The sequence below is a fragment of the Eubalaena glacialis genome, chromosome 7 (genome assembly GCF_028564815.1).
Source record: "Eubalaena glacialis isolate mEubGla1 chromosome 7, mEubGla1.1.hap2.+ XY, whole genome shotgun sequence".
NCBI lineage: Eukaryota > Metazoa > Chordata > Mammalia > Artiodactyla > Balaenidae > Eubalaena > Eubalaena glacialis.
Window position 1 is genome coordinate 79,724,491 of NC_083722.1, and position 16,274 is coordinate 79,740,764.

The window sequence follows — 16,274 nt, forward strand, 5'->3', positions numbered from 1 at the left end:
TGGAGGTTCCTCAGAAAACTAAAAATAGAGTTGCCATATGATCCAGCAATCCCACTCCTGGGCAAATATCTGGGCAAAACTATAATTCAAAAAGATACACGCACCCTTATGTTCACAGCACCACTATTCACAATAGCCAAGACACGGAAACAACCTAAGTGTCCATCAACAGATGAATGGATAAAGAAAATGTGGTACATATATACAATGGAATACTACTAAGCCATAAAAAAGAATGAAATAATGCCATTTGCAGCAACATGGATGCAACTAGAGGTTACCACACTAAGTGAAGTAAGTCAGAAAGAGAAATACAAACACCATGTGATAACACTTATATGGGGAATCTAAAATATGACACAAATGAACTTATTTACGAAACAGAAACAGACTCACAGACAGAGAGAATAGACTTGTGCTTGCCAAGGGGCAGAGGGGTGGGGAGGGATGGATTGGGAGTTTGGAATTAGCAGATGCAAACTATTATATATAGAATGGATAAACAACAAGGTCCTACTGTATAGCAGAGAGAACTATATTGAATATCTTGTAATAAACCATAAAGGAAAAGAAAATGGCAAAGAATATATACATGTATAACTGAATCACTTCAGTGTACAGCAGAAATTAACACAACATTGTAAATCAACTATACTTCAATAAAATAAATTTTGAAAAATAATAATGAGCTATATTAATTGGCTATATTAATAATTGGCTATATTCCCAGGATGCCAAAACAATGGGTTAGCTTAATTAACTCAGGGAGAAAAATCAGTCAACGACTTTTGAATTAGTCACCTAAAGGACTGAAAAGTTTGCTTTTGCATCCTAGAGACCCATCACTGGGTTAAAATGAAGGCAAAATCCAATACGTGCCATGTCATCAATATTTCTGGAAATGGTCTAAAAGTTAACAGAACTATTTCTTTGGCCCTACCTATCCTAACAGGGATGGTGAACTCCTATTGTGGTCCTGATAAATCATAGCTGCTGCAGAAACAAAGCCCTCCCCATTTGCCCTGCACACCTAAAACATGACATACTTAGGTTTTTTTCCTGTCCTTAAGCAGTAAGTGTGAGACAATTTCAGTGGGATTACTTTACACCTCTTTAAAATGATCTACAGAAAACACTTATTTTTCCCGGGGTCAATTTTCAAGCTTGAAGATATCCCAATTTTAATTTGTCTTTCTTCACATCTCCACTGTCCTAAACCTGCTTATTAACCATTCAAATATTAAGGGAAAGGAAATTTGCATTATTTTTGTTGCTCTGCTAAAAATCACATATGGGCAAAGAGGTTAATAAAGATGCTCCAACGAGGCTTGAGGAATTCTGTTTGCAAAAGTAAAATTTGTTTTAAAGAATGGAGGGTGGAGGCTGAATCTAATGAAATACACCCAAGCATCTTGTGTATCATGCTGTATGTATCTTGGAGCAGCGGCTTAACAAAAAGTTGTTGGCTGAATTGTTTCCTTTATCCCTGCTATTCCTTTTTCCCATGATGGGAATTTATAAATAAGAGATAATTAGAATGCATGATAGCACAGATCACATCTGCCACATAACAAATCCCAGTAACCTTTATGTATTATTTCTGCCATTAAGTCACCTAAGTTGACAAAACAAAAAAGCCCTTCTTCTTTAATAAGTTAAACAAACAAATAAACTGCTTCATATAAACACACACTTGTTATGAGGATAAAAAAATCAGTGGTGGCATCTGGGCTGTTTTACACATATTTTTACTAGTTACTTGTTTTTTTGTACCATTAAGCTATAATCAGAATTGTTACTATCTGTTATTAGGAGACTATATTTTACTTTGTTCTCAAATGATATGTTTTTAACTCTTACAAAACCCACAGTAATGTTAGGCATTTACTAGTCTCAAAGGGCATAGCCCTACTTTAAAATCTAAACCTATTTTAACTTCTATCCCTTGAATATAACATACACTGAGTTGTTTGCTATTTTACAAATGCTATCCCTTTTGGCATAGATAACTCTATGTTTGAAGGATCTGGGAAAGAATTCTATGAGCCTAGATCTGCAGCTGACCTCTGTTTTTCTATCGCCTTAGGGTTGAAGTTAAGACAGAGGTAATATCAGAGCTGGCAATATTTCCCTGAGTTCTTAATTTTGAAATTTCACTTTCAAAAGAAATGGCAGTGGCCTCTGCACAGGTCATTTCTTTTGACAGAACGGAAATGGGAAGAGACGTATAAATATTTTCGAAACATCCCCAATATGGCACACTGTGACGTGATCAATGGATCCTCATGCTTTGATATGTTACAGCGGGAACTTTCAGAAATGACTTACTGGGTTGTACATCTGATTGAACAACTGCTCAGCTTGCTACATTGCAAAGTTGGGGAGGCATTGAAGCACAGACAGGGAAAGAAGGAAAGATCCAGAAACACAGCATTAGCTCAACAAATCTAGTGCATTTGCACAGACAAACTCATGGTTAAAAGGAAGAAATTTCAGTTTCTAAACATTCCACAGTGAAAGTGAGAGGCTCTAGGGAAATAGAAATGTTGACTTTGGCTCCTAAAAAAGAATAGCTGGAATAAGAAATTTAAGGTTTGTGTTACTTTCCCTTTCTCAAGTTAAATAACCCATGAAATAAAGAAAGCTGTCCACTTTTGATGATACATGAAGTGCTGGCCTCCAACAATGAATCAGAGGAAGTGCTTTTGGCCAAGCCTGCAATTTGTTACCTGAACTTCAAAGATGGTAATAATAAAAGATTAATTAAATCTTATCATTGAATTTATAGCTCTTCTTTTATATTAACACAAGCCTGAATTTTCTATTCAGTCTAACTTTAGAAAAATATAGATCAGCAAACAGCAGGTTAGCAATAGCAAAATATCAGTAAGCAAGACATTACAGGATTAACAGCAAATGGGAAAAGAAAAAATTTAAGTCAGTAGGAAGATTAAAGGGAATCCAAATACAGTATTATCCATTGTCTACTGCCAGTTTCCACTGGTAGTTCATAATAACAAAAAATACCATTTTTTGTGTCTACCCTACTATGTTCCAAGTCCTTTAGAATCTGTAATGCTCTTCTATTTTGTGTAGAAGATTTAAACATTTGCAGATTTAAATGTACTAAATATTATTTTAAATAGCATCCTCAAGTTATATTTCTTAAATAATACTTAAATACTTAAGAATCATTAATTTGGGGCTCAATGTCAAGGTGTAGAAGGTGAAATATTGTAGGATCTTTTCATTTGCTTTAAGCCAATACATGTCTTTGAAGAACACGAATTTTTTCTTTCTTCAACTTTGATAAAGTAAATGATAGTTTTACTGTGGTTTTAAAAAACACCCTCCTCAAAATGATATTAATTGGAAAATTACCAAATAAGACAAATCAAAACATTTTGAATTGCCGTTGCTTCTCAAATGATTTCTAGTCATTTAAGGTAAATTTACTTCTACATATTGAACACTAAATACTCTTTTGAAAGACAAAATGATCCACATGCCACTAGGTTCTTCTCAACCCCTAGGTGTCTAATTAAGATTAATGAATGCACTAAGTTATAAAGTACACTCATAGCTAGTACTTAAGAATTATTTGGTTAATATCATTTTAGCAGCCTCACTAATGTCAGTAAAGATTTCCTTACAAGTGAATCTTGGATTGTTTGTTTTTAAGAGGTGGGATGGAATGTGTAAGGAATAGCTCCTTTTCTGCCTATAGTAACCATTTTTGACACAAAGTATTTGGAAATGTCTTAAATTGACATAGTATAGTAAAGGGTTCAAAGCAACTATGTGTATGAATGTTCTCCACAAACTTTTCTGTTAAAACTCACCAATTTCAAGCATTGTTTATAAGACAAAAGCAAATTTAAATCGCCATTTGGATTCCATTGTCACTAGAAAACAAGGTTTCTGTTTAGCTAAACACATCTACAATGTTGTATGGATTTTATGATAAAAATACCTGGACGCTCACAAATCTTAAGCAAAATTCCATTGGGAACTCATGGTTTATTTATGACATAATAAAACTATTATGTTTTCAGCTTTCATTTAGTAACCCCTTATATTTTATTCACAAGTCACATACCCTTTTATTTAAAAGGAGGCCCAGACACTCCTTAAGCTTTTATAGCTGCTTATTTTTCCATGAGTAAATGATGTGTTTTATGTATATTCACATACTGTTGGCTTATATTTTCAAATATTTCATGTAGATCTCAATTCTTTTTAAGGTGATGGGTACTTGAGGTTTTTACAGAACTATTTATTAGCAGAAATTAAAGACTACTAGAAAAAGTATTTTGAACTTCCGAATTTAGTTGATGTAGAGGGCCAAAAATAACAAAATAACATCTGCAGGTTAGGTATAAAAATATTTAAGTTATAATTACCTTATTTAATCTCACTGTACTATGCATTTAGGAGATAGTATAAGCAAAGATTATTTATATACTTAGAAACAAATTATCTTTTCATAAATTAAATAGGTCCTTTACAGCAAGACAACCGTATTTGTTACTTTAATTCTGGTGATGTAGCAGAATGTTAAAATGTCATCAGGAATAATGCTAAAATATTTATAGAATTTGATCTATGAATTTCAGAACATGGTGTCTATCTGAGAGTCTAAGGAAACCACATGTTCTAATTGACTTTTGGGGGTTAACCATAACTATGTTGAAAGAAACTAAATTCAATTGCATAGACACTCATTTATTAAACTAGTTAAGTCATATACATGGAAACTACAAGCATCAATACATGAGCCTCTTTCTTTTAATTTTTAGAGGATTTCAAATTCCATAGATGACTTACACTAAAAGGGAGGGTGTCAAGTATGTATCTGCAGAAATAATATATGGGATGCCCTCAACTCCACAATGGCTCCTCAGAGTTGATGAAGGGCATCTTTCATGCCTAGGTCTATTTGGGGCCCTCCTTCAGGACTCAGCACATTGCAAGTGAGGTAAGATAACTCAAAGACCACCACAGGAAGCCAAAGAAGTTCTCTCAACAGAGTTATCTGAGAGTCTGCCTTATGATCACAAAACTGTTCATTGAATAAAAAGTACCTTTCTTAGGTTCATTTCTTGATATGCATATGCATGTATAACATATTGCAGAAAACATTCATATATGTGTTAAGAATATGTATCATACATCCAATGCATAAATAGCCAAGTCAGTCTCCATGTAAACACCCTCAAATAGGCAGTTTAAATTCTTCTATTTATTGTTCAAGATTTCTGCTTAACTAGATGTTGCTTGAAAAAAGTGAGATGTTGAGTGGATTAGGAAATAGACTTTGTAATATAGAGATTTTCTGGCTGTTTTTTTGTAAAGAGATTTGACCTGTATATTTATCTTTTTCTGTATTAGTAAGGAGACTTTATTAGTGTGAAATCTCATGACAATTCCCTAAAATTCTGTGGTAAAGTGAACACAGTATAATCACATTTCAGTTATATATTGCATCATACGTACAAAATAGTATATTAAATTTTAAAATATCCAGAATTTCTCCACAGATATGATGCTTTCACATGCCCATCATCCATATCATATATTTTCATAACTCTAGCAAATAAATCCCCATTCCAATATGCTATGAATTATACAGTCAAATTTTATTATATGCTTCGTTTGACTATTTAGATTCTTATCATCTCTTTTGAATAAGTTTATAAGTTGTCAAAGGGAAACAAAATGCTTAAACTCATAATGTTATGAGTTTTACGTGAACAATGAATGCAGACGTACCAAACAACACAGGGAAAAAGTCAAAGGAACAATGCATGACTGGAAATGTATTCCACAAAAATGTCCAGTTCAGAGAAAACACGTTAATGCTGCAATGCAAAGATCCTGCTTTCTTTTCTGAAGCCTTCTACATACAAACTTGCTTAGACATTCAGGCCATTTCTGGTCAAGTATAAATAGTCAATCCATACATCTTACAAGGACTTGACTATTTTGGTGAACTTCTAGAAATTTAACATTGTCGGGTAAAGTTTTGCAAAGTTCCAATTAAAAAATTGACCTACTTCTGAAAGTAGTAAAAGTTTATCAATGTATAATGGGACCCCTGGATTCTTTGGTTTATTGCAAACACTTCCATTTATCTTTTTTTGATAGTTGAGATTTGCCCAGAGAGTAATGGTTGGTTTTTGATTTTTATAATATTTTTCACTTCTACTACAATTTTCATCTATTTGTCAAGGTTTTGTTTTGTTTTGTTTTGTTTTTCCCCAGACAGGAAACCTAAGATAACTTCTCGGGTTCACAGACAGACTTGATGCAGATTGCTTAATTAATCCTTTTATCACCAGATGACAAAAGATAAGGGGTTTTTATTTTTTGAAAAATGTCTCTTCCTTTCCTATTTTATAAATTCAGTAAAATGAGCATGTTTTTTCTTAGACTTCACTTACCTTTTTTAACTGTGCTTCCAATTTGCTACATTCTTCTTTCTTTTGTTCAATGGCTATTTCTAGAGATTTTAATTTGGAGTCCCTTTTCAGCCCAGCTGAGGCTAATGAAGATGCATGTTCCTTGAGGTCAATTAAACTAGACTGAAAGGAAAAGAACACTAGTAAGTAGAACACTATAATTTCTACTAGTAATGTCTTCAATTTGAATACATTGATTCTATACATAGTAATAAAGTGTGCATTAGACAGAGAGGGTAAATATAGTCTTACTAAGGTAACAATAGTCAGCCCTGGCCAGGAAATTAAAGTTGGCCAGTTTACAGAACCAAGCAGGATCTAATTGCAGTCAAATCAAATGTGACCAAATGGTGTGGTCAGTAAATGCATGTTTCATGTCTCAAAGTTATGCTAATGATCTAAGTCCCAAGGTGGTCTTTACATGTCATGGCAAAACAGACACCCTGAACCTTCCATTTACGTTTATTGCTGTCAGGTGGCACAAACTCTAAGAAAAATATGAAAGAAAATACCAACTTCAACTCTTTTCTCCCCCAAAAGGGCAAATCAAGTATAAAAGAAGAATCCTATTAAGTTTTTATCAAATTCCATTTCTTTAATGAAAAATAACCAATGGTTTCTCAAACATCTTCTATAGAATCAAAGATAAAATTACTTAAAAATTCAGAGTAGACTTTATGGCCTAGTGCTTTGTAAATTCAGATTCAGCAATATAATGAATCTCCCCAACTCTGACATGGGGTTACCCAAGCTGTTCCATTCATTAATCACGCCCAGAAACCAAGAGCTTCCCTGTATAGTATGAATCCCAAAAGGTAAAGAAGTAAATACTAGCATATACCACAGAACACAACGTTGCTAGCTAGGAGAGCAATGCCCACCAGCAAACACAAAATGGTTAGCAACGTCTAACTATGTGACTAAATTGTTCAGGTTCCACCCAAAATCAGACAGGGTACATTTCCTTTATATCCCTTTGCAGTGCCTAGGAAAACACTAAGCACACAGCAGTTTCTCAGTAAATGATGTGGTCTAATACTTTACTGCTTCATGGGCACTGGAACAACCTTATTGATGAAGATACCACCACAATCACCCAGCGAACCACCCAGGTCCTAACAACCCTCTGAGGGACAGGTTAGCCATTCTCATTTTTCAGGTAAGGAAACTGAGGCTCACATGAGGCCCTGTCTTCTCCAAGGTTCTCGAGCTATTAATGGGAGATATAGGTCTGAACCCAGGTCTCCGACTCCAATTTCAATGGTCTTTATCATGTAACTACCACAGAAGTAATAAAGAACCTTATAATCCAGGTACTCTGTCATGGTGAAGATTATTACCACCTCAACTAAATTATAAGCTCCATGCTAACAACAATTATGCACTGTTTTCCTTTATAAATTTAAAATTGCCAGGGGTGATAGCTTTATGTGTCAACTTGGCTAGGTCATAGCCTCCAGTTATTCAATCAAACACTAATCTAAGTGTTGCTGTGGAGGCATTCTGTAGATGTGACTAACATCTACAGTCAGTTGACTTTAAGTAAAGGATATTATTCTTCATAATCTGGGTGGTCCTGATCCTATCAGTTGAAAGGTCTTAGGAGCAGACTAAGGTTTCCCTGAGGAAGAAGAAATTCCTCCTGTGGACTGCAGCATCAGCTTCTGTCTGAGAGTTTCCAGCCTGCCCTTCCTGATGGCCTTCCCTGTGAATTTTGGACTTGCTTAGCCAGCCTCCATAACTATGTAAGCCAATTCCTCGCAGTAAATTTCTTAATATGGTTAAATTCCTTGGTACAGTTCTGTTTTTCTGGTGGAACCTTGACTGACACACCTAGCCCAGTGGCAAGCACATTATTACACAGGAACAATAAATGTTTGCAGAAATGCCTATCTGAAGTTCATACAATGTAAGCATTATTTACAAAATTATTTTCATTTAAAGCTTATGCTCCACCATGTCATCAAGATCTCTTTTCAATTAGAAGCATATCTATCTATCTATATATATATATATTTTTTTTTTTTTTTAAGGTGCAAACCCATGAATAACACTTGCGATCTGTGAAGAATGCTGCAAACGAGATAGAAGCTTCTGTGCCTTCTGTTACATACTAACTACAGTAATTACAGATCCTCCAGGATTTACATTCTTTATTTTCATATCAAAGAAATAACCTCTTCTCTAAAAACTAGTGAGCTTAAGTTTTAGAGAATATAAATTTTGCTTCTAAGTTTCCTCAAAATTCCTATTACTCATCAATTGTTCCCTTCTTGGACTCCTAATTTAGACAGTACTTTAATTTGTATAGAATTATCAAAACCCAAGGTCTGAGGTGATACTTTGGAGCTGGGACATATACAACTATGCTGTGATACAACCCAACACAGCAAAAGGATTGACATGTCATAAAGGAGATAGACATTTTCCACAGACAAAAATAAGTGTGAGGGGACCAGGTGTGGACAATGGCACATATCTCAGAGCTTTGGAGACTGAATAAAAGAATGTGCATTGCTGCTTCTCAAACTTCTCCACCAAAGTATCCCTAAGTAAACTAAAGGGGTTATAGCCATCCCTCAGAATAGGGATACTCTCCATAACCACCAAACAAAAAATTTCTTTAAAGCATATTGTTTTACATTAAAAAATGCAGGTGAGATTTGTTTTCTGTATCCATGTTTGCGCTAGCATTAAAATACTCTTTCAAATTATTTACCATAATGTAAAAATGATGTTCCAGAAGAGCAGCCACAATCTATACCTATGTGTCCAGCATGGTACCATATCTCCTAACCTGGGGGTATTAAGTGATCCATTTGAGAAGCACAGATGAACGTACAGCACCCAACACAAGGATTAGTACATAACAGGCCCTCAGCGAACTGGAGTTATTGTTATTATTATCAATGCTGTTGTTGTTATTGTTATCTCAAACAAGAGATCATGAGACATTGAAAAAATTTTTTCAATCCCATTGAAAAAAACAAGGGATCATGAGACATTGAAAAAAAATACGGCTTGGAATCCTCCAAGCCGTATGAATATGGTAAGACATCAAGAAAACTTTCAAGGAGCTAAATGGTATGTGGTCAGTAGAGTACAGAAGATATGCACAGAGCATCACTGGATGTAGGGAATTATAGTAAATATTGTTCTTTGAATTCAGATAGCTTTACAAAGCAAAGGTAACTAGGTCCCCCAAGCCTTCACACAGTCCCTCAAACTAAGTCTCTAGTCTCTTAAGGCTACGTGGATATGGGTTTATGAGTACTATCAGTGTGGTTGTTTTTCCAGACTCACCTCTTTTTCAGTCAGTTCAGCTTGTAAAGCGTTGACCTTCTCTTTCAGGTCTTTATTCTCTTTTCGGAATGATTCTATCTCTTCAAGTCTTTCCCGATCATCTCTCTCCCGTTGTTCTTTCAAACGCTCAATTATTCTTTCCTGTGAGGCAATTGTCCAAAAAAAGAGGTGAGAACCGATCAGTGTGCATGCCAAGGCATGCTATGAAAGGAAATAAGAAGAAATACACATAAGAAATGTTCTAGAGGAATCAACAAACACAAGATATTCAAAATTGGGTTTGTGAAGAGAAGCTGTGCATAACAGTATTTGGGAAAGACAGTCAATAAAGCTTTCAGCTTGTTAATCAAAGTTAATTATCATAGGGTTGCAAGGGATCTCAATGTTCAAGTTCATGGTGGTACCAGGAAAATTCCAAGAGCAATTCCAGAAGTGGGAGGTTCAGGCACCAAGACCTAAAGTCTTGTATGGGTAAGGGGAAGAGGCAGAACTAACCTCTTGGATCAACCCTCTTTGCTTGGCTTTCCCATTTGATGTCAAAGAACTTTCCTTGGTTTCTGAAGACTCTTCTCGCTAGAAAGGGGATCAAAGTGGGGCAGGACCTAGACCCCTCTGGGACTTAGAGCTGGACTCACAGTGAAAACTTGAGACAAAAGAAAGAATAAGCTCCTTATATAAGTGATTTTCCAATGTGTCTGGAGGTGTTTATTTACTTCCACATTTTTTCAGTGGTTTCTTGGCAATCAGTAGAGACTCAAAAACATTGCTAGAATTTGAGCAAAGTTCAAACAGCAGCTTCTTTTATTGAGAGGTTGCTACCTGCTAGGCACTGTGATATACCCTTCTCATCTAGTCCTCATCACATCTGTGAGATCTGAACCAGTACTACTGGTAACAGAGTAGTGCAGAGGAAACCCAGGCTCAGAGAGGCCGACTGACTCGTCCAAGGTGATCCAGCTCATAAACAGAAGGCCCACCCTGGCATCCAGGGCTGTCTGAGTCTTAGCCACGCCGAAAAGAACACACTGCCACAAACATACACCTGGAGCCATTCAAGGAGATCTGAGGGTCTGTCTGCCCTTGACTTTTATATTGAAATAAAAACATTACTCTGGTAGACATGTTTTCCAAAAGTGTGAAATCTTACTGATATCAAAATAAGAACCTTTTTTTTTTCCTAAGGATTTTTTTAAAAATTTATTTATTTTTGGTTGCGTTGGGTCTTTGTCGCTGCGCGCGGGCCCTCTCCAATTGCAACGAGCAGGGGCCCCTCCTCGCTGTGATGCTCAGGCTTCTCATTGCGGTGGCTTCTCTTGTTGCGGAGCACGGGCTCTAGGCACGCGGGCTTCAGTAGTTGTGGCGCACGGGCTTAGTTGCTCCGCGGCATGTGGAATCTTCCCCAAGGGGCTCGAACCCGTGTCCCCTGCACTGGCAGGCAGATTCTTAACCACTGCGCCACCAGGGAAGTCCCAGAACCTTCTTTTTTTAAGGAAAATTCTGCATGGGTAAAATTTAAGTTAGATTTCTGAAACTTGTTTCAAATTACCTAACACATATTTGAATTTCCTTTTGGATGGTCATGTTAAAAAATGTTGGTGCAATGATTCTTAAGAATATTGTCTTTTATATTCTTACAAGTATATAGTACAAGACGATGCCTGATATATAAGACAACTGTAAAACAGTGTTTAATGTAGAGGGAAGTTAGTTTGAACACTTAGCCTGTGATTTAAGTTCCCCCAGGGGAGCAACTGTTCTACCCCAATGACGATAATTTATGTCTAATGCTTTCAAGGGCGAAAAAAGTACCATTGTTGTTTTGTAATTACTCAAAAACACTTTAAAATGAAGTATATTATTACTATAACAGTGGGGGTAGAAATAGAACAAATGAGTCTATTACATTGCCTATATTTGTTTCTTCTTGATTTCAGTTACCGTGCTATTTTACTCTGTCTGTGCCATTGTAGAGTAGGTGATTATGTGATTGACAGAAGAAGGAAATGGCCTCAGTGCACGGTAAGTCTCTCAAGGACTTTTAACAATTTCAGCAACTGAGCCCACACTGCCTTTTGCCTGCACTTATTGCAAAAGCCTCACAACCGGTCAACCAGTGAGCAGGTCATCTCCATCCCATCACTTCCACCCCATGGCTGTTGGAGTGATATTTTTAAAGCCCCAAACTGACCATGTCACATCACCATTTAGAAACCTTCCCAGGAATCACTCTGGCCAGAACATAAACATGCATTTATTCTCACTAGGCACCCTTTGCTTGGTTTTATTGCATGTCCACTCTCTCAGCCTAGCTTTCCAAAAGGCAACAATCAAATCTTATGAATCTCTTAACCCAGGGCTGGGCAAACTGTCTGGCATACAACAGGCAATTAAAAAGGCTGATGGAAGGAACAAAATTCAAATTAGGGATCATCCTGTCTTCAAAGGAAGGGGAATTAAGTATGCATGTTAACATCCAGAAGGTGTCAGAGTCACTTGGAAATTAGGTTGATTTGCTCTAAGCACTTGTACTATTGACTGGGCATCGATGACAAAGAAAATCAGCAAGCAGTATAATGTTTTTAAGTGTTATTGATGATTCAATACTACAAAATATTTCTCCGTCAATCACAAAACTAATTTAACTGTCAGCCGCGCAGGGCCAGATGTCAAAAACATGTGTTAAAAGGTCCTAATATGCCATGATCTACTTGATTAACAACCAACTTGCAGAAATTCCAACAATGTGTTCTTGTTTTAGTCTTATTTGCATTGGCAAGTGTTCCTTGTGCACCCATCTGGCTCCGCACAGGTCTAATCTATTTGTGCTTTATCACTGGGTGGGAACTGCATTGGCAGTGGCCTCCAGCTCTGCTATCTGGCTTTCTCAACTGCTTATCTGCTACGTGGCCACAGCAAGGCTTGGCGAGACCAGCTTTATAAATACTGCGGGTTCCTTGAGCTTCTGTGTGTCATTCCTAGAGCTAAGTCATACTCAATCTTAACTCACCAAGCAGCATTATTTATTTATTTATTTTTACACACTCTGGATATTTGAATAAGTTCCCAGAAATTAAAAGGAATAACACACTCCCTGGGATGTAATAATCCAAGTGAAATGGTGAATAGTGCCTAATGGGTTCTATTCATCAGCCAAAGGACAGCAAATAATTAAATGCTCTTATAAGTTCACGATTTTTAATTAATCATTTTATTTTTTGCCCCATGTCTTGTTGCAGAGGATCTGTCCACTTACATGTGGATAAAAATGGAACTCGTGAGGGGAAGGCTATTAAAAGAGATTGCATTGTCAAACACACAAAGAACAGAACGTTTAAGTTCTAGTCCCATTCCATCACCCATGAGCTGAGTGGCCTTGGGGAGGCAATAAAGTCCCAGCTAAGGGCTAACTTAGAGAGAGCAGAAGTGGCTTCCCAGAGTGCTGGGTTGAGAAGTTAACTGGTGCCACGGTTGATTAATGATGTCCGCCCAGGGCCCAGAGATGAGGAACAGTGCTGCACATGTCCCAGATTTTCATTTCTGGGCATGTCATTTTACCTCACTGAGCCCACTTCCCGTATTTAAAATGAAAGAGCATGGATTTACTGTTCCTCAAAGTGTGGTCTTCCAAACACTTGCATCAGAATCACTGGGCATGCTTGTTAAAAATCAAAGATTCCCCAGAGCAGAGCCCACAGCAGAGCACTGAATCAGAATCACTAGGAAATGGGACCCAGGAAACTGTATTTTAAGACACTCTCTAGATGATAAGATTATTTTTAGATACATATAGAAGTCTGATACCCACTGGAATAAATAATTAAAATAAATCTACTATTCTTTGTCCCATGATAGAGAACTTTGCCAGTTCCTATCCAATGTTTTTGTCTGTGTTTTTCAAATACACTAATGCTCTGATTTTTGGCACCTTTCGAAAATTCTCTCTGTGTTTGCTTTTATTCTTCATCAGGTGAAAGGCTAAAAATCAGATGCAAACAGGGTTTGGAAACTAACAGCTCATGGGCCACAGCTGGTCCAAAGAGCTATTTTGTTTTGCTTGAGCATCATATTATAAAATTGAACTTGAATATTTTGCGGTAAGTCAAAGACGCTCCATCTTGCCATAGTCATCAGCAGTCCCTACTGCTTAACACCAAACCCACTTCCCTCATTTTTGCTCCCTGCATGGCCCTTCATGGCATCTAAGTTCTCAACTGCCCATCTATGGTCCAGTACAGATTTCACATGCCTGAGATTGTGGATCAGCAAACTGAATAATTATTGTCAAGGTAATTCCAAAAGATTTAGAGGAATTTAGAGGTCAGCTAGTTTAAATGCACATTTTGAAGATAAGTTACTGAGATGCCCTGAGAGGAGAAGAGGCTTGCCCCACGTGATGCAGTTATCAAGTAGTGGGGACAGTTTGATGGGGCTAGACTCCCACAGACCTCAGCTTTCCTTCCTGAACATCTCCTCAGTCTCAAAGGAAGTACTTAAGTAAAGGGAGTAGTTTCAGGTATGAGAATTGTTTTGGGATTTAAACTAGAATAAATCAAATCTTAGTAGGGGGGAAAAGGATAAAATGCTGCCAAGAATACATGATATGGAAATGTATATGGTATAAGTTTATTTCTGTATATTTGGAGAAAGAAATCAAGGGTGCAAATGGACTGACATCGTATCACTCAAAAACTGCAAAAGGGATACATGATTATTAATAGTTTTTGAAACAACATTCCTTTATTCAAATTTTACAAACAAAATTACTACAAGAAAGTTTTGAGGGACTTCCCTGATGGCGCAGTGGATAAGAACCCGCCTGCCAATGCAGGGAACACAGGTTTGAGCCCTGGTCCAAGAAGATCCCACATGCTGTGGAGCAACTAAGCCCGTGCTCCACAAATATTGAGCCTGTGCTCTAGAGCCCGCAAGTCACAACTACTGAGACTGCATGCCACAACTACTGAAGCCCACATGCCTAGAGCCCGTGCTCCACAACAAGAGAAGCCACCGCAGGGGGAAGCCTGCGCACTGCAACAAAGAGTAGCCCCTGCTCGCCACAACTAGAGAAAGCCCATGCACAGCAACGAAGACCCAAAACAGCCAAAAAAAAAAAAAAAAGTTTTGATACTAAATTCTTGAAAATTGTAAAAAGAATATTTTTCCCTGAAAAATCATCTTATTTATTCTTACGTTTCCACATAAAATTTTGTCTCTTATTTATAATTTAATGTTAAAGTTATAATCTTATAATTTTAATAGGAACATTAAGACTATCTAGGCGTAGAATTATGGCTCCTTTTTTTACCTTCTATATTTTTAGCATAGAGAAGTGGTTTTTAGACTACGGTATATATCACAGTGACCTAGGGAGCTTGCCAAAGTGCAGACTTCTAGGCACTACTCAAGGTTCTGATTCAGTAGGTATACATGGGGCCTAATAATTATATTTTCAACAGACGACTCCTGGTGATTCTGAAGTAGAGGTCAGAGAAGACTTCTTTAAGATTCGCTGACTTGTGGAACCAGTGGGCTATTTAATCTAATTCTCCCATCCTACAAATGGGAAATTTGAGGCCCTGGGGGAGAGAGTTATCTGTCAAGGTCATCCAGTTACTTAGTGGCAGAGCTAAGACTGAGCACCCTACACACACTCTGCACAGTATGACTCCTACAAAAGTGCCCAGAGAATGAATGAACTAACTTAACTAGAATGAAATGGGCTAGAAATCATTTTAGGAATCGGTAAACATCAGAATGACCTAGTTGCCTAATAGATTTTGTTCATTCTTTTAATCAAAATAATCCTTTTAAATGTCAGTCAGAACAAAACCCTCCAAATGGTTTCCTATCCCCTTCAGAGTGAAAGTCAAAATTTTTCATCCTTTCTCACAGGGGCTTCAAGGGATACTCTTTCCCCCCTCCCCCTCCCACTCTGCACTTGCTCTCCCCTCCAGTACATTCTCCCTCCAGAAGTGCTCATGGTTCATCCCTCACTTTCCTCAAATGCCCCCTTCTCAGTAAGACCCTCTACCTGGCCATTTCACCCCAGCACTCCCTGTACCCTCTTCTTGCTTTCTTCTATGGAAATTATTACCCTCTGAAGTCCCATGTGTTTTACTTACTTAATTATTGTCTGTGTCTCCTCAGTCCCATTAGAATCTAACCTCCACGAGAGCTAGGATTTTCACCCATTCTCTTCTCTACTGGACCCCCAGTACCCACAGCAGTGCCTGTCATATGGTGGCGACTCACTCAATCAACACCCACTGAGCACTCCCCCATGCAGGTATTGTGCTAAGCACTGGGGGAAGGTAAGCTAACACGCACAAATAACACATATATACGGGTATGTTGCTCAGGCTTGGAGTCTAGCAGAGAAGACCAATTAATCACATTAAAACAGATAAATGAACAATTAAGATTGTGACAAGAGCTCTGGGAAATTCACAGTGTTCATGAGAACATAAGAGAGGATTTTACCTAGGAGGCTTCCCTGAGGAAATGATTGAT

General features: G+C 37.3%; 1 protein-coding gene across 1 annotated transcript in view; it reads right to left on the minus strand.

The window, feature by feature from the left end:
• ERC2 (ELKS/RAB6-interacting/CAST family member 2) overlaps positions 1-16,274 on the minus strand; it is a 940,128-nt gene that overhangs the window by 515,180 nt on the left and 408,674 nt on the right. The window contains exons 8-9 of the mRNA XM_061195441.1: positions 9,765-9,905; positions 6,444-6,584 (exon numbers count right to left, since the gene is read on the minus strand). Coding sequence (XP_061051424.1) covers positions 6,444-6,584; positions 9,765-9,905 — 282 coding nt within the window. The remainder of the gene's footprint in view (positions 1-6,443; positions 6,585-9,764; positions 9,906-16,274) is intronic.